This window comes from Nymphalis io, chromosome 22 (genome assembly GCF_905147045.1).
Source record: "Nymphalis io chromosome 22, ilAglIoxx1.1, whole genome shotgun sequence".
NCBI lineage: Eukaryota > Metazoa > Arthropoda > Insecta > Lepidoptera > Nymphalidae > Nymphalis > Nymphalis io.
In genome coordinates, this window is record NC_065909.1 from 825,984 (window position 1) to 846,345 (window position 20,362).

Consider the following 20,362-nt stretch of genomic DNA (forward strand, 5'->3'; position numbering starts at 1 on the left):
TTGACTCTTCTTGGGAATCGTTTTGGTGTTTGAGGTCTCCTGTCACCATTGTATTGATAAGTCGGTTTCTAATAGTCCGGGGGTTAAATTTGAGTGTCTCTATTCAAATCTGGCGGCTGTCGTCATAAGCGTCGTGTCCGCAGGCTGATGTCCCCGGAGCCGGCGACGCGCAGCACGCTGTTCCCACGGCTGGGCTCGCGCTTCCACTACAGCGGCCGCACGCACTACGAGTCCCGCGCCGCGCCGCCCAACCGCTCGCAGCCGCACTTCGCGCGCACGCTCTCCTCGCGCAGGCTGTCCTCGCGCAGCGCCGACGGTGAGTGACGTCACACGCGCACACACACAGACACGCACGCACTACGAGTCCCGCGCCGCGCCGCCCAACCGCTCGCAGCCGCACTTCGCGCGCACGCTCTCCTCGCGCAGGCTGTCCTCGCGCAGCGCCGACGGTGAGTGACGTCACACGCGCACACACACAGACACGCACGCACTACGAGTCCCGCGCCGCGCCGCCCAACCGCTCGCAGCCGCACTTCGCGCGCACGCTCTCCTCGCGCAGGCTGTCCTCGCGCAGCGCCGACGGTGAGTGACGTCACACGCGCACACACACAGACACGCACGCACTACGAGTCCCGCGCCGCGCCGCCCAACCGCTCGCAGCCGCACTTCGCGCGCACGCTCTCCTCGCGCAGGCTGTCCTCGCGCAGCGCCGACGGTGAGTGACGTCACACGCGCACACACACAGACACGCACGCACTACGAGTCCCGCGCCGCGCCGCCCAACCGCTCGCAGCCGCACTTCGCGCGCACGCTCTCCTCGCGCAGGCTGTCCTCGCGCAGCGCCGACGGTGAGTGACGTCACACGCGCACACACACAGACACGCACGCACTACGAGTCCCGCGCCGCGCCGCCCAACCGCTCGCAGCCGCACTTCGCGCGCACGCTCTCCTCGCGCAGGCTGTCCTCGCGCAGCGCCGACGGTGAGTGACGTCACACGCGCACACACACAGACACGCACGCACTACGAGTCCCGCGCCGCGCCGCCCAACCGCTCGCAGCCGCACTTCGCGCGCACGCTCTCCTCGCGCAGGCTGTCCTCGCGCAGCGCCGACGGTGAGTGACGTCACACGCGCACACACACAGACACGCACGCACTACGAGTCCCGCGCCGCGCCGCCCAACCGCTCGCAGCCGCACTTCGCGCGCACGCTCTCCTCGCGCAGGCTGTCCTCGCGCAGCGCCGACGGTGAGTGACGTCACACGCGCACACACACAGACACGCACGCACTACGAGTCCCGCGCCGCGCCGCCCAACCGCTCGCAGCCGCACTTCGCGCGCACGCTCTCCTCGCGCAGGCTGTCCTCGCGCAGCGCCGACGGTGAGTGACGTCACACGCGCACACACACAGACACGCACGCACTACGAGTCCCGCGCCGCGCCGCCCAACCGCTCGCAGCCGCACTTCGCGCGCACGCTCTCCTCGCGCAGGCTGTCCTCGCGCAGCGCCGACGGTGAGTGACGTCACACGCGCACACACACAGACACGCACGCACTACGAGTCCCGCGCCGCGCCGCCCAACCGCTCGCAGCCGCACTTCGCGCGCACGCTCTCCTCGCGCAGGCTGTCCTCGCGCAGCGCCGACGGTGAGTGACGTCACACGCGCACACACACAGACACGCACGCACTACGAGTCCCGCGCCGCGCCGCCCAACCGCTCGCAGCCGCACTTCGCGCGCACGCTCTCCTCGCGCAGGCTGTCCTCGCGCAGCGCCGACGGTGAGTGACGTCACACGCGCACACACACAGACACGCACGCACTACGAGTCCCGCGCCGCGCCGCCCAACCGCTCGCAGCCGCACTTCGCGCGCACGCTCTCCTCGCGCAGGCTGTCCTCGCGCAGCGCCGACGGTGAGTGACGTCACACGCGCACACACACAGACACGCACGCACTACGAGTCCCGCGCCGCGCCGCCCAACCGCTCGCAGCCGCACTTCGCGCGCACGCTCTCCTCGCGCAGGCTGTCCTCGCGCAGCGCCGACGGTGAGTGACGTCACACGCGCACACACACAGACACGCACGCACTACGAGTCCCGCGCCGCGCCGCCCAACCGCTCGCAGCCGCACTTCGCGCGCACGCTCTCCTCGCGCAGGCTGTCCTCGCGCAGCGCCGACGGTGAGTGACGTCACACGCGCACACACACAGACACGCACGCACTACGAGTCCCGCGCCGCGCCGCCCAACCGCTCGCAGCCGCACTTCGCGCGCACGCTCTCCTCGCGCAGGCTGTCCTCGCGCAGCGCCGACGGTGAGTGACGTCACACGCGCACACACACAGACACGCACGCACTACGAGTCCCGCGCCGCGCCGCCCAACCGCTCGCAGCCGCACTTCGCGCGCACGCTCTCCTCGCGCAGGCTGTCCTCGCGCAGCGCCGACGGTGAGTGACGTCACACGCGCACACACACAGACACGCACGCACTACGAGTCCCGCGCCGCGCCGCCCAACCGCTCGCAGCCGCACTTCGCGCGCACGCTCTCCTCGCGCAGGCTGTCCTCGCGCAGCGCCGACGGTGAGTGACGTCACACGCGCACACACACAGACACGCACGCACTACGAGTCCCGCGCCGCGCCGCCCAACCGCTCGCAGCCGCACTTCGCGCGCACGCTCTCCTCGCGCAGGCTGTCCTCGCGCAGCGCCGACGGTGAGTGACGTCACACGCGCACACACACAGACACGCACGCACTACGAGTCCCGCGCCGCGCCGCCCAACCGCTCGCAGCCGCACTTCGCGCGCACGCTCTCCTCGCGCAGGCTGTCCTCGCGCAGCGCCGACGGTGAGTGACGTCACACGCGCACACACACAGACACGCACGCACTACGAGTCCCGCGCCGCGCCGCCCAACCGCTCGCAGCCGCACTTCGCGCGCACGCTCTCCTCGCGCAGGCTGTCCTCGCGCAGCGCCGACGGTGAGTGACGTCACACGCGCACACACACAGACACGCACGCACTACGAGTCCCGCGCCGCGCCGCCCAACCGCTCGCAGCCGCACTTCGCGCGCACGCTCTCCTCGCGCAGGCTGTCCTCGCGCAGCGCCGACGGTGAGTGACGTCACACGCGCACACACACAGACACGCACGCACTACGAGTCCCGCGCCGCGCCGCCCAACCGCTCGCAGCCGCACTTCGCGCGCACGCTCTCCTCGCGCAGGCTGTCCTCGCGCAGCGCCGACGGTGAGTGACGTCACACGCGCACACACACAGACACGCACGCACTACGAGTCCCGCGCCGCGCCGCCCAACCGCTCGCAGCCGCACTTCGCGCGCACGCTCTCCTCGCGCAGGCTGTCCTCGCGCAGCGCCGACGGTGAGTGACGTCACACGCGCACACACACAGACACGCACGCACTACGAGTCCCGCGCCGCGCCGCCCAACCGCTCGCAGCCGCACTTCGCGCGCACGCTCTCCTCGCGCAGGCTGTCCTCGCGCAGCGCCGACGGTGAGTGACGTCACACGCGCACACACACAGACACGCACGCACTACGAGTCCCGCGCCGCGCCGCCCAACCGCTCGCAGCCGCACTTCGCGCGCACGCTCTCCTCGCGCAGGCTGTCCTCGCGCAGCGCCGACGGTGAGTGACGTCACACGCGCACACACACAGACACGCACGCACTACGAGTCCCGCGCCGCGCCGCCCAACCGCTCGCAGCCGCACTTCGCGCGCACGCTCTCCTCGCGCAGGCTGTCCTCGCGCAGCGCCGACGGTGAGTGACGTCACACGCGCACACACACAGACACGCACGCACTACGAGTCCCGCGCCGCGCCGCCCAACCGCTCGCAGCCGCACTTCGCGCGCACGCTCTCCTCGCGCAGGCTGTCCTCGCGCAGCGCCGACGGTGAGTGACGTCACACGCGCACACACACAGACACGCACGCACTACGAGTCCCGCGCCGCGCCGCCCAACCGCTCGCAGCCGCACTTCGCGCGCACGCTCTCCTCGCGCAGGCTGTCCTCGCGCAGCGCCGACGGTGAGTGACGTCACACGCGCACACACACAGACACGCACGCACTACGAGTCCCGCGCCGCGCCGCCCAACCGCTCGCAGCCGCACTTCGCGCGCACGCTCTCCTCGCGCAGGCTGTCCTCGCGCAGCGCCGACGGTGAGTGACGTCACACGCGCACACACACAGACACGCACGCACTACGAGTCCCGCGCCGCGCCGCCCAACCGCTCGCAGCCGCACTTCGCGCGCACGCTCTCCTCGCGCAGGCTGTCCTCGCGCAGCGCCGACGGTGAGTGACGTCACACGCGCACACACACAGACACGCACGCACTACGAGTCCCGCGCCGCGCCGCCCAACCGCTCGCAGCCGCACTTCGCGCGCACGCTCTCCTCGCGCAGGCTGTCCTCGCGCAGCGCCGACGGTGAGTGACGTCACACGCGCACACACACAGACACGCACGCACTACGAGTCCCGCGCCGCGCCGCCCAACCGCTCGCAGCCGCACTTCGCGCGCACGCTCTCCTCGCGCAGGCTGTCCTCGCGCAGCGCCGACGGTGAGTGACGTCACACGCGCACACACACAGACACGCACGCACTACGAGTCCCGCGCCGCGCCGCCCAACCGCTCGCAGCCGCACTTCGCGCGCACGCTCTCCTCGCGCAGGCTGTCCTCGCGCAGCGCCGACGGTGAGTGACGTCACACGCGCACACACACAGACACGCACGCACTACGAGTCCCGCGCCGCGCCGCCCAACCGCTCGCAGCCGCACTTCGCGCGCACGCTCTCCTCGCGCAGGCTGTCCTCGCGCAGCGCCGACGGTGAGTGACGTCACACGCGCACACACACAGACACGCACGCACTACGAGTCCCGCGCCGCGCCGCCCAACCGCTCGCAGCCGCACTTCGCGCGCACGCTCTCCTCGCGCAGGCTGTCCTCGCGCAGCGCCGACGGTGAGTGACGTCACACGCGCACACACACAGACACGCACGCACTACGAGTCCCGCGCCGCGCCGCCCAACCGCTCGCAGCCGCACTTCGCGCGCACGCTCTCCTCGCGCAGGCTGTCCTCGCGCAGCGCCGACGGTGAGTGACGTCACACGCGCACACACACAGACACGCACGCACTACGAGTCCCGCGCCGCGCCGCCCAACCGCTCGCAGCCGCACTTCGCGCGCACGCTCTCCTCGCGCAGGCTGTCCTCGCGCAGCGCCGACGGTGAGTGACGTCACACGCGCACACACACAGACACGCACGCACTACGAGTCCCGCGCCGCGCCGCCCAACCGCTTATACGCTAAACATCCCACGCCCAACATGAGACATTTTAACAGGTCAATTACATTTAAACGCCGAGCTAAAATATAAATTAATCATTTTTAGTATAATTGAACCGGGCTTAGCCCGCTTAATCGAGAAAATTTCTTTCCTAAGAGAAAAATAACTTACATTTAAAAAAAATAACTTACATTTAAAAAAAGACTTTTTTTTCTTATTAATGAAATTAGTTTTATGTTAAGGGAAAATTCTCTGGGCACTTTAGAGTAACAGTAACTGAAATATTTACGATATGAGTTATAAATAATATTATTTATTTAATAATATAATTTTCTCCATAGAAACCGCTTTACCTTTCGACTTCTTATCTTAACAATATAATTTCGAAGGCCGATGCTAAATTGAAAAGATTTTCTGGGGTCTCTCAAGGATCAACTCTCGAACCTTTTCTATTCCTAATATACATCAATGACCTGGCCTTTCTTGTAGTGAACAAACGTGGTATAGTATTGTTTGCCAATGATAACTCATTAGTTTTTAAAATTAAAATAAATCAGGTATATACTGAAAATTATTTCACCATTTACAAGACATGATAAATAAAACCGCTGAGTTTTTTTTTCTGGTTCTTTTTTTTATAGAATAGGAAGGCGGACGAGCATATGGGCCACCTGATGGTAAGTGGTCACCAAACGCCCTTAAACATTGGCATTGTAAGAAATGTCAACCATCGCTTACATAGCCAATGCGCCACCAACCTTGGGAACTAAGATTTTATATCCCTTGTGCCTGTAATTACACTGGCTCACTTACCCTTCAAACCGGAAAACAACAATAACAAGTACTGCTGTTTTGCGGTAGAATATCTGATGAATGGGTGGTACCTACCCAGACGAGCTTGCACAAAGCTCTACCACCAGTGAAGCCCTGTGGTCAGGGTATTTATTTCCGGTGTTGGTTTCTAATTTGACAATCAATAAGCAAATGTAATGTTTCTATGTTGAATAAAGAAATAAAGTTAAAATTAAGAATTAAGTTCGGTGATGCATTGACGATGGAATGGTTCATATGTGGTTGGTTAGTGGTCACCATCGCACAGATCAATATATATGCGTAACCTTGTTTTGCCGAACTAATATCGCGAAATCAATCGGTAAATGAAACTAAGAAAGAGCTTTCCACTGTTCACGCTATAATTTATTTTGTCTGATCATTTTAACAAAATCACCTTTACATTTTACATATTCAGAAGCGAATTTAGACAGCGCGATTCAGGAAACTGACAGATTTTATTACCGCCATCTATCGCTACCGAGTAGTAACACATGCCATTATACATAACCACTTACCATTAAATGCTCCATTTGCAAGTTTGCCAACTGATTTGAGACATAGAAAAAGGATTTCTGACAAAATTAATTACGATTGCCAAACCATGTTAATCGTGCAAATAATGAATTGAAAATTAACCTCTCGCTCACACACTCGCCATCTATACTCCACCGGCGGTTAGGATATCATTTATTAAAAAGGTCATTAGAAGTATAAACATTATTTAATTAATGCAAAGTAAACATGTTTAATGGTCTTCTATTCATATTACATGGATGTAATTATATATCAAAATGTAAACACATTAAAATAATCGATCAGTACCAATTTTAAAAGTAAATATTTCTCTGAATCTTCTTCATATACGAGGTATATAAGGGATGCGCATGAAAATTCAGTGGTGCTATGATTTGAAACCGTTATCTTCCGTTGCGATTATGTTCAAGCTATTTTTTATGTACACAGTAGAATCCTTTACAATGTTACCCAGGTCATTTTTTTGTGCGATTCTTACCCTCCAAAACCACTGTGATGACCGTCTTCGGCTCGGATTTATGGTTCTTCAAAGCTCTACTCAGGAAGCGAAGGTTTCCTAGCCACTGAACCATCACGGCTATGTTTGATTTATAGTTTTCGTTAGCGGCTTCGCCCGCGTGTAGGGAGGGATTAGCATATGGTCTCCCTTAGGGTTTCATCAAAATCCGTTCAGTGTTCTATCCGTGAAAGCGTAACAGATAGAATTAGATAGAATTAAAATCCTTTTTTTTACACTTAGTAGGCAATTGTTTGACCGTTGACTTGCCTGATCTTAAGCACTCTGGATTTATTATTTATTCTGGATTTACTTTTTACGTATTCATAATTTAAAATTGTTGATCATTATTATTATTAGCGGTGATATGATCACGACAGACCTCGTTCCTCCAACGTCTACATATTCACGAGTTTGACTCACACACAATTATTGTCATCTTGCCAGCCTGCAGTTCGGATGGCGGTGGACGTCATTTTTTTAAATATGACCATTTATTCAAATGAAAACGTGAGGATGCAAGATGAGCAATGTTTAGGGATCCATTATAAAAAAAAATAATTAAATATATTTCGCATAGTTTTATGGCATATTATGTTATTATACGTCGTTTTAAAAAACAAATATTTTCATTATAAGAACACAAAAAAGTTCACTTATATTGAGAATTTAAACTAAGATTATATTTGGTCAGTAATCAAGTATATACATAAAAAGTTAGAGCTACACGTATATACTTGTGTAATATATAGGTCTAAGATTTTTAATTTAAATATAATATTTTTTATTAACTTAAACATTCGTCACTAGTATTTCATTTCAGCGTCCAGCAGTGGACGCGAACGGGTGATGATGATGATGATGATTTAATTTAAGTTTAAACTTTATCAATCTGTTTTATTATGTTTTAATAATTGGAACAATAAATGAATTTTGAAATTAAATCAAAATTCTTTTTTTTTATGAGATATGATATAACACTTATATCAAGTGTTTATATGATGATGATAAAAATCCTACAATATTTTTTTTTCATATATTTTCAAGAGATTTAAATGCAAATTAATGACGCCATCCCGCATAACACCAGCCACCCAAATATTGCACACTAACGCACCGATCTAGTGAAGTAGGCGTTATTAATACACAATTTACTCACAAACCGACGTCCGACGTCACATTTTATATACTAAACGGTCAGTTGATATTCGAATCTTGCACAGACCGGCACTAACTGAAAAAAAAAAAATTTTAAAAGCAATGGTGTTTAACGATTGTTGGAATCCCAGTTGCGTGTCGAACTCCAGTAAGTAAATTCCATTGGTCGGTACTTGATGGAATATTCTTATTTTTAGAGTCGTTATGTTATGTACATTGCGTTCCGTGTTTCCGTATCATAATGTTGTTTTGGGGTATACACAAAGGTGATAGTAAAACGTTTGTCACGATTGTGTGTGTTGTGTTCTCATGTTCTTACTTTAATTATATATGTGTGTGTGTCCAATTGGTTTGTCAATTATTTTTTCCAAAGTATTACGTCTAAACTTTGCTCTTTTAAAGATTTATCTTCTCGGGATTATTTTTATTGTAATGTATAAATGATGTTAAATATCTTGCACACAAGATATAATAATTTTAATATATATAAGTAGTATATGTATAAGGCCTTCTATAGTGGTAGAGCTTTTTGCAAGCTCGTCTAGGTAGGTACCACCCACTCATCAGATATTCTACCGCAAAACAGCAGTACTTGGTATTGTTGTGTTCCGGTTTGAAGGGTGAGTGAGCCAGTGTAATTACAGGCACAAGGGACATAACATCTTAGTTCCCAAGGTTGGTGGCGCATTGGTGATGTAAGCGATGGTTAACATTTCTTACAATGCCAATGTCTATGGGCGTTGGTGACCACATACCGTCAGGTGGCCTATATGCTCGCCCGCCTTCCTATCCTATATAAAAAAAGACTTGGTACTGAGTACTGATCTTTTCATGTAACATTTAGATTTAGGTTATTAGGTAAGAGCCGGGATGGCCCAGTAGATAGAACACGCGTATCTTAAACGAAGTTCGCACGTTCAATGAGTCATGACGTAAGCATGATTTAGTTATGATGATTTGTTTTTATAATTCATCTCGTGCGGGCGGCGAAGGAAAATATCGTAAGTATATGTGTCAGATGAAATAATGCGTTTTAAAGTTTTGTATACGATTAGAAGGCAATTAGTTTACATATTGTTTGTTTACTTTTTAATTATAGTGATATTTTCTTAAAGTTCAATTAGTTTGTTTTATTTATTATTTATTTTTTCGTTGCTAACCGATTTATGTTACCAAGATTTTGTAAATAAAATTATTTAATTAATATTGCGTCCCTTAAAAGTTGTACATAAGTATATAAGTTATACAAAGTACGTACCAACATAAGATTAAGTGGTATCTAAGAGAATATAGAATATTTAGTTAAAGTTTTTAATTAAAAAAAAGTAATATGTTAACTTTTTTTGAATTAAAATCTTCCAATTGTGTTTTTTTTCTTCCTTCAGAATCAGAGCTGAAGTTTTTTTTTTTCATTGACATTACCATTTGAATGTAGGTTACAAACGAAATAAAAGTCGAGTGTTTTATTTTCGTAAGCGTAATGAAGTTGGCTTTATTACAACACAGCTTCACTTTATATTTAAGAATAAATATATAACTAAATACATATGTGCGTCTTACTAATATTATAAATGTGAAACTGCAGTTGCTTGACACAGAACACGCTTATTTTTATACAGAATACATGTAAGGTTTTTTTTAAAACATATTCAATTTATGTGTCGGAAATAATTACATTTCGTTGCTGGTTCTTTGTAGAATCTATGTTTTGAGCCGGTTAAAAGTAGGTTCAAAAGTACTTGTAACGTCTTAAAATATATCGTTATTTAACGAATTAATTCTTATAACATTAAGAACAATATGTACAAGAATAAAACACACGAACAGAGGAGCGTTAGAGAGATAGATTACAAAATACAATTTCAAATAAATGTTATGGGCCTACAGCTTATATTGTTATTTCTATACCGATTTGATTTATCGTTTTATAATTGGTATGATCATTATAATACATTAATTTTGACAAAAAAACTACTTAAATTTAATGTTTTTTAACCTACTTTATAAAGAGATGTATCTCAATTCGTCTGTCTATATATATTGTTTACGTATCGGATATAACTTCGTTTATATCTTGCATCGGGTACAGTATAGCTAATATAATATTATTTCGCTTATTAAATAATAAATTTTAATTCAATTACAGCGCTCGCATCGGGCGACAAGGATGACTCGATGCCACCGGAAGCTACGAAACGTCACACGATGCCTCCTCAGCCGGCGCCGAGACCCACCATCAAGGACAAGGTAATTATCAACCTTATTACTATTATGAAATTGAGTACAATATTCAATAAGTTATCCTTACGAAAATGCAGTATCGAATTTGAGTTCGTTCGTTATTAAGTAATCTAATATGATGTACCATTCATTAATAGTTATTTCAGTCTTAAGATGAAGGCAATATATATATTTAAGTAATTAAATTAGTAATAAGATTGTAACGGAGTGATAAAAGATGAATACAAAACAAATAGACTCGCGCCAGTGAATTTCCCACTGCTGGGCTGTCTTCTCTCTTTTTTGAGGATGCTTGGAGCTTGTTCCATATCGCTCTTCCGGTATCGAATGTAAATATATATAATAGACAGATATATAGACAATTCACTCTGATGACGTCAGATTTTTTTGCTTATATTGAGGATTGTACGGAATTTGAGAAAAATGTAATAGCAATCTCGAAATCAGCGTATAACTATAATTTTAGTAGGTCCTTATTGGCACGTACACGTCACGTTACAGGATTAATTTTAATGCAATACTATTGAAAGGAACTCGGTTGAGACACAACCCTAGCTCGCGTGACGTTGATAGTTAGCGTTCGAGAGGTTAACAGGTTCAACTCCAGCTGGTTTTGTGTTACACCGTTAAATACGTAATCCAATAAGAAATTCCTCTTAAAATAATTTATACCGCGCGTTGTTATGTTTCATCGTGTCGAGATGTATGTCTGGTTCGCGTTGTTTGTTACCGGGATAACGTAATCTGGTATTCGATAGATTCACCTCATTGGCACGTTAATGGGATAATGGGATTATAGGATTTATAAGTATACATGCGTGCTCAGAGGAAATAGATGAAAAAACCGCGCTGCCTAAAATTTTGATCGTTTCATGAGGATATTATTGAGTTTAGGAAAGTTTTTTATATAGATAGGCGGCCTGCCGAATGATGGCCCGCTTGATGGTTAATAAGGGCAACAAGCTTAATAGCTAAGGTGTTTCGTCTCACAAGAAACCTATTAGACGGGCTCACTCATCTTTCAAAACAGAACGCAACATTGGACGTATTCTTTGGCGGGAGAGTTTGTGATTAGTAGGTGATACGTACCTGATTTATAAAATAAAAAAAGCCGCGTCGGTCTTTAAAAAAAATGTTGGTATGTAGGTTTATATATATACCGGTAGCTTTATATTAGGTATTGCTTTGTAAAATGACGATACAAAAGTGCTCGTCAGAGCCGCATTGAATAAATTATATTTTGATTTTAAAAGACAAAACTACATTAGTACATTTGAAATTCAATACAAATATTGCATTAGGGATTAAACTATGGAATAGAAACGAAAAATATGCATGTGACGCTTTACGCAGTTTATAAATCATATACATTGAGTATGTTTTACTATGCGTTTGATAAACATATCAAATTAATACACAAACTTTATAGTTTGTGTATCCACCTTACGTACGCTGTGGTTTCAATATGATATTTTAATCATAAAGCATTGTTATACTACATGTTTTGATATGATTGTCACAATGCATACATCCCTCAATATGAACTTCTATTAATATTAGTCGTATAATCAATATCATACGAATCAGGGGCATTTAATATAGTTGACATCGCAACGAATATCATGTTAACTAATAGTGTCTGCACGGTAATCAAGTCATATATTAACTCATCTATTACATATAATAAAGAGGGGAACACTAGGATTTTATATCTCGTAGCCGCTATGTGTAAACGAAACGAATTTTTAAACAAAATTAAAGATATTTTTTTATTTAAAACGGATGATTTATTTAATGATTTATAAAAAAGTATTTAGTATTATTATCAGAAGTATAAATGGCAATCCGATGGATACACTCGTCGGTATGCGAGGGTCCAAGTGTTCCCCCACTAACACAAGTGTACACGCGGCGGGAGCAGCTGCGCCGGCGCTCGGGCGGCGCCGCGTCCGCCTCGTCCGCGTCCTCGCTCGAGGGCGAGTACTACGCCGACGCCAAGGTGCCCCGGGTACACACCGCGGGCGACCGCTCCGCACTTGCGGCCTCGCGACACCCTCACTGGGAGTACCAAACTTGAACCATGAGTACTTCCAGCGATTATTACGTACACGATGACCAAATCAACAATAATCCGTACCATTTCCGGCAACGGACCTGCACATCCTCCGGTACTGCAGATGTCCAAAGGCGGTATTAGTCACTTACTATCAGTTGAGCCTTCTGCTCGTTTGCTCCCTCTTATATAAGAAAACCAATGGTATCTTTGAAATATATTATGTTCATAGTATAAAAGGCCGCAAGTGTTTGAGTTGTAGCCCGATTAATGATTCGGATGTGGAATGCATTGCATGCATTAGATGTTCCAATAGCACACTAGTAGTTTATCGCACTAGACGTTTAGTCACGAAACTGTACGCCGTTGTTGTCGTAATATAAGTATATATTTTAAATCTATGATCACGTAATTTATATTAGCATATATTTCTAAAGTTGTATCTAGAACTAACTTCCAATTCCCAATTTTCATACATCAAGCGCAGGATATACTTGAGAGGCTTGCTTTCCGAGCCACGAGTTAATGAGAATGGTATTTTCGGAAGTAAAAAAAACAATAACTTGTTAGGCTATCGAGGCAGTTACATTTGTTTTGAAACGTTTTTTTTTTCCAAACATAAAATTGTAAATGTTAAAATCCATTTGTATTCTCAGACGGCACTTTTTTATATTAAGTAATTACTTCAACAACGAGGTTAGTTTCAGACTTAGAGAGCATATTATGTAATGTTCGCAACTAACATATTTTAAAGCTTAATTTGTATTTAAAAAACCTGCTTAGTCTTAACCTTTTTTTATAAGGTATATTTTTTTTTGTTTCCATATGCGGCATGCCAAGATAGATTAGAAATTGTTTACTTAATGGCTGATAGAAAATATGACGTTTATTTTGGACTGGCTTCTTCGTTTTATTTTATAATTTTAATTACTAACAATATAGATTTTTTAAATTGTATCTGTGTTTTATTGTATAGGGTAAATGGTAATGTGAGGGTAGTTTTAACTTTGCATTATTGTTTTTATAGAAACCGCCCCCGGGTGCGGTTAAGGTGATGCCGACGGCGCCGATGGACAAAAAGGAAGATACGAAATTCGTTGATCGGAAACCTGCCGAAAATGGTAAGAATTTAACAAATTAAAATATAATTTGACTTGTTAACACTTCTTTATGACATGAATCATTTAAAAAAATAACAATAAAAGTGCACGCATTTTTCTGTTGATTTCTAAAAGATTGTTTATCTATGTAGTCTTAAAATTAAATTCAACAAATTCAAGTTTGGTAATCTATAACTGTTTTTAACTGTATCATATTTATTCACTTAAATTAGTCAAGCAGATTGACAAATGTGCTACCTGATACTCTATGGTCACCATCCATAGACATTGGTATTGTAAGAATGCGAATGCGAAACCAACCTTGGGAACTAAGATGTTATATACCTCGTGCTTCGAGCCGAAACATAATGATACTAAATGGTGTTGTCTGGCAGTAGAATGAGTGATGAGCGGGCGGTACCTTTCCAGAGGGGCGTTTCACAAAGCCGTATCACCAATTTAAATCTTTGGCAGTAAATTGTCTTAAACGTTATTTACAGGAACCGATACGACCAGCGATCCTGGAATCACGAATAATGTCGAAACACCGAAAAGATCGAAGGTACCAATATCGTGGATCTAATTTTTATTTATCAATTTGTTAATATATATTTGAATGGTAGATAAACAATGCATAATACATACATGTTTCTGTCCAAGCGTAGTTTTCGTACTGTACATATATTTGTAAATAAATATTCGTATTAGAGGCATGCAATGCATTATGTACTCGACTCGCACTCAATGTATGTGTCGATTGGAAGAACAAGCTGCCCTAGAGCGTCGCCTACACTTATTTAAATTTTCTTATCAAATGTAGTGTTTTTGTTTCGTATGATTGTTTTCTTATTTTATATTTTTTTTTCATCCCAAACCCTTCTCCATCATCAGGGAGGTTTCGCGCTATTTGGTAGCAGAAAAGAGAAATCGCCCAAAGATGATAAATCGCAAAAAGAAAAATCTCCCAAAACAAAAGATAAATCAGATAAGTCTCCAAAAGATAAGTCGCCGAAAGATAAAGATAATAAAATCAAAGATCCTAAAGCGAAAGTAGCTGTGCTCGATACCTCTAATGATAGCTCGAACCTCGACAGTTCAACGGACAGGAGTCCTGTGAAGAGTGAAGGAAAGCCGAGTTTCACTAAACCATACGAATATACAGACACTGAAAAGAGTCCTACTCGAAAGCCTTATATCCAAGGTGCTTTTAGTTATGAAAAGGAACCAATTTCTGATGAAAAACAAAGAGGCTTAGATGACAATCAAAGTCCAGGTACCAGAAAGGCTGGCCTTGCATTTAACTATGCTCCAGGTGAAGATAAGAAAGTCGCTGAAAGTGCTGAAAAGAGGAAAACTCCGGAAGATCTAAGTAAACTTAAAACGCCTGGTATTGATTATGTTCAGTCAGCGGCCTTGAAAGAACAAGCTAAAGTTCCCAAATCTAACCTCATAGATCCAACTCTCGCTTTATTAGACGCGGAAAGAGCGCATCACGAGACTCCTGTTGCTATCGCCCCTGTTGTCGCTAAGACCGACAATGAGATTCAAGTCGTTATTATAACTGGTCGTTATAACCCTAAGACAAAGAAACTCGATGACGCCAATGGTACTATTCTGGTCACAAAGGGAACACTAAACAAGGCGACTGGAAAAATACAAACTGAGAAGGAACTGATTAATACTAAATCAGGTCAAGTTAATTACACAGATCCAGTGACAGGCAAACAAGAAGTAAAGAATGGACACGTAGACTCGAAAAGTGGGCACATTTTGTTTACAACTGGTGTTATTGATCCAAAGACCGGAAAATTGGACCCAACATTGGCGCAACAATATTGTTTCGTAGAAAAATTAGAAGATAAAGTAGGGTCAAAGCCTGGTAGAGAAGTCGATTTAGTTGTTATCACAGGAAAGTATGACGGTAAACATAAGAAATTGGATGCTTCTCATGGACATGTTGAAGTGTCAAAAGCTGTTGTCGCTCCAGATGGTACTATCACGTCTAATTATGGTCTGATTGACCCGCGGTATGGAAAAATCGACTACATTGATCCTAAGACAGGAAAGCAAGATCCCAAACAAGCCTATGTTGATCAGAAGACTGGCAATCTTCTCGTAACAACGGGAGTGGTAGATCCGAAATCAGGTAAAATCGATTCATCTTTAGGACAACAGTTTAGTGTTGTTGAAAAAGATGCCACAAAAGCAAACAGAGAAGTTAGGTTAGTAGTGGTTACAAGTAAATATGATTTGAAGAATAAGAAGTTGGAACCTTCATTTGCTCATGTTGATTCAATCAAAGGAGTTCTTAGTGGCACTGACGGCAAAATCTACACAGAGTACGGAATCATTGATCCAAGAACTGGTGACATTCAAGTTACTGACCCGAATACGGGCAATCAAGAGATAAAACATGCAACTGTTGACCCGAAAACTGGAAATATTCTTTTGTTGTCCGGTGTTATTGATCCGAGAACTGGAAAACTTGATACAACACTGGGACAACAATACAGTATTGTAGACAAACCGACGTCTACGTTCGCTTCGTTACCCGGAAAGGAGGTGCAAGTCGTCGCTATCACTGGCAAATATGACGCAAAGAATAAGAAATTGGACAATCCAAATGGGTTTGTTGAGACATCGCAGGCCATTATTAGTAATAAAGACGGGAAGGTTCATAGCAATTTCGGCGTGATCGATCCCAATAACGGCAAGATCTTCTTCACAGATCCCAAAACTGGTAAACGGGATTCCAAACAAGCCTCAGTTGATCCTAGAAGTGGCAGTTTCCTTCTGACGTCTGGAGTTATTGATCCTAAAACAGGCAAAGTTGATTCATCACTTGCTCAGCAATTGGCTATTGTTGATAAAGACGCCCCTAAAGGCATACCTGAAAGACTCGTTAATTTAGTTATCGTCACCTCGAAATACGATCCCAAGAACAAGAAGCTTGATCTAACAAATGCGCATGTTAACACGATACCGGGCAAAGTGGACGATGACGATAAAGTCCACACTGAATTGGGAGTTATTGATCCAACTAGCGGTCAAATCACAATTACGGATCCTGTAACTGGTAAACAGCAAGTTAAGAAGGCGACATTAGATACCAAAACAGGAAATATGTTACTGACATCTGGTGTTGTTGATCCCAATACAGGTGTCGTTGATCCGACTTTAGGACAACAGTACACAGTTGTAACTAAACCTAAAGATACATTTGCTTCCGTGCCTGGTAGAGAAGTGCAGTTGGTCATTATAACCAGTAAATATGATCCGAAATATAAGAGATTGGATAATCCTAATGGTCATATTGAAACCTCACGTGCTATAATTGCCACAGATGGAAGAGTACATTCAAACTTTGGCATATTAGATCCTAAAACAGGTAAGATAGAACAACTTGACCCTGTTACTGGAAATCAAGAAGTAAGAAATGCTGTTGCAGATCCCAAAACGGGTAATCTTATTCTTACATCTGGCGTTGTTGATCCTAAAACTGGAAAGCCTGACTCATCGTTGGCTCAGCAAATTAGTATTGTGGACAAGGATACGAAACCAGTGGAGAGAGAAATTCATCTTGTTATTATAACAACTAAATACGATCCTAAAGTAAAGAAAATTGATCCAAGTCAGGGTATTGTTGAAACCGTCACTGGTACAGTCGGTCCTGATGGTAAGATTCGTACTGAATTCGGTACAGTCGATCCTGCGTCTGGAGAAATCACAGTCACCGACCCCAAGACTGGTAAACAAGAAATTAAGAAAGCACAAATTGATCCGTCAACTGGGCATATGTTGATAACTGGTCAAGTTGTTGACCCAAAAACTGGTAAAGTAGACCCCACTTTGGTGCAACAATACAGCATTGTTAACAAACCAACAGTTCCACATGCGAAGCCGGTATCTCGAGGTGAGCTGCGCATTGTTATTGTAACAAGCAAATACGATCCAAGAACGAAGACTGTTGACGCCGGTGCTGGTACTGTAGATGCTTCTAAAGGTTACGTTAATACTGAAGATGGAAAAATACATACTGACTTCGGTATCATTGATCCGAAATCAGGTCAGATTCTTTATAAAGATCCTATTACCGGTAAACAGGAACTCAAACAAGCTGAAGTCGATCCTAAGACAGGCAACATCTTAGTGACCTCATCTGTTGTAGACCCTAAGACAGGCAAAGTTGATCCTTCATTCGCTCAACAGTTGGTTATTGTTGATAAGCAGAATGTGTTGTCTAAAGTAGCGCCAGTTTCTCAGAGAGCTAGTTTACCCCCGGCTACATTAACCACATCACCCTTAAAGACTCCCACATCCACGCCAGTTCAAACACCCTTACAATCGCCAGTACGAACATCATCACCTATTGTAGGGCAATTCCAAAAAGCTTCACCGGTCACCACAGTTCGAGCCATGTCTCCTTCCAAACCAACGACTGCACCTCCAGAGCCACCGAGAAAGAAGATGGTTAAAATCATGGTTATCTTTACTAGACTCGATCCCAAGACAAAGAAGCCGGACTTCCATACTGCTGAAGTTGAACATCTAACTGGTGTTCTAGACCCGAGTGGTTTAGTCGAAACGAAATATGGTGTTATTGATTCTAAAAAAGGCAGCATTGCTATTACGGATATTGCGGGTCAGCGACAAACTAAAGAGGGATTGATTCTAAATGAAACTGGTCAAATATTTATTAATTCAGGTGCTATTGATCCTAAAACAGGTAAAATTGACTCTAATATGGGCATGATTGTAAGCATGGCTAAACAAGATGATCCTGTAGTGGAAATTACAACAATAACCGGCCCAATTGATCATAGAACAGGTAAGGTAAATATTGCTGACGGTGTCGTTGAGCACACCAAGGGAAAAGTGGACGCCGAAACAGGAAATATTTCTACTAAATATGGTGTCATTGACCCTTCCAACGGTGTTATATTCGTAACAGATACATATGGTGCTCAAGACACAAAATCTATTCAAATTGACGAGAATAATGGACAGATAACTGTTATTGGCGTTGTTCATCCCAAGACTGGAAAAGTTGATCCTGAATATGGACAAGTACTTGTGGTTGGAAGTCATATTGACCCAGTCGTGGAGGTTACGACCTTCGCAGGAAAGTTGGATGCAAAGAAAGGGGTTATTGAACCTAAGCATTCAGTAATTGAGAGCAGTACAGGTCAACTTAATCCTGATAATAATAAGATTGACACCAAGTATGGTCAAATAGATCTTGTCAAAGGTACAGTAACGTACAATGATCCAAAAACCGGTAGATTTGAAAGCAAAGAACTTAAAGTCGATCCTGTTACTGGACAATTTTTATTACGAAGTGGACAAGTCAATCCGAAGTCAGGAAAACCGGACAAGGATATCGGCAGGTTGATGTGTCTCAGAATAATACAAACTAAAATTGATCCCGTTTCTGGTAAGCAGATTGTCTCGAACGATCCGAGAAATGTTAAAGTAGATCCCAAGACGAACCAAATTTGGATCGCTGGACCAAAAGACCCGCTAACCGGAGAAGTTTTGTACACAGCTGGACAAATAGATCCGAACACTGGATACATTGTTACTATTTACGGTCGAATGGATCCTAAAACTGGTAACATCACCAGAGCAACGGATATCGACAAAGCTCTCATTAAAGTTGACCCAGTTAACGGCCAGATTTACACAGCGACTGGAGATGTAGACGAAGATAACCAACCTCTTTATTCCGCTTCGCAAGTTGATCCGGGTAGTGGAGAAATATACACTAAAGTTGGAAAAATAGATTCACGGACAGGGAAACTTATCATTATTAAGATTTACGTTATAACGCAAAAAGATGAGAAAGGTAGAGTCAAAGAACTTGATCCCAAGGAATGTACGATCGATGAAACTACTGGAAGAATTATTACAACTAAAACGGTGTACGTCTACCAAATCATTGATCCAATCACTGGTGAGACTATCGATGTTGATCCAGATGATCCTAGACTAAAAGGCGCGCGGACAACTGTCACTCAGACTATGACACTATCTGGAAAGATCGATCCGGTTACAGGAAGAATTAAAACGGAATATGGAGACATTGACCCCGACACAGGAGACATTGATCCAAGCACCGCTGTGAGAGATCCCGTGACCGGGCAGCTGATATTGCACTATTCTCAAATCGACCCCTCACATTTCGAAGACAAGAGTGGTAATTACACAATTGAAAAGGAAACTCACGATTTACCCGCAAACATTGACATTCAAACTGTTAACACGCATAAATTCTCAACTTTCGGTAAAGACGAAAGCCCGGCACGAGGAGACGAACCGAAAACCTTCACAGAGTACACGACGAGCGAGCACATCCGGCATCAAGGTTACGTGTCTTCCTCCACCCCCCTATCCTCCAAGATCCCGATTTCGCAGCGATCTAAGAAGACGCCGACTCCACCGGTCGTCGTCAAAACGACGACGAAACAGCTCCTCACGAAGAACGACGAGGGGGTGACGCACAACGTGGAGCAGGAGGTCGAGAATCTCGGTACCGGAGAAGTCACATTCTCCACCCATACCAATAAGGTTCGTTTCATTCTGTACGTACATTTCCAGTAACCGGCAATGACGCCATCCTTTTCTGTCGTTTTTTATCATTTTAACTTTG

General features: G+C 45.8%; 1 protein-coding gene across 6 annotated transcripts in view; it reads left to right on the top strand.

The window, feature by feature from the left end:
- Positions 1-20,362, top strand: part of LOC126777017 (protein 4.1 homolog) — an 85,088-nt gene that overhangs the window by 56,843 nt on the left and 7,883 nt on the right. For 3 of the 6 annotated variants that reach the window (XM_050499834.1, XM_050499836.1, XM_050499837.1), the window contains exons 8-13: positions 144-316; positions 10,466-10,566; positions 12,482-12,559; positions 13,641-13,734; positions 14,214-14,275; positions 14,605-20,280. In XM_050499834.1, the coding sequence (XP_050355791.1) occupies positions 144-316; positions 10,466-10,566; positions 12,482-12,559; positions 13,641-13,734; positions 14,214-14,275; positions 14,605-20,280 (6,184 nt within the window). Of the gene's footprint in view, positions 1-143; positions 317-8,384; positions 8,468-10,465; positions 10,567-12,481; positions 12,560-13,640; positions 13,735-14,213; positions 14,276-14,604; positions 20,281-20,362 lie in introns of those variants that run through there. The other 3 variants (XM_050499838.1, XM_050499835.1, XM_050499839.1) reach the window with 3 other exon arrangements.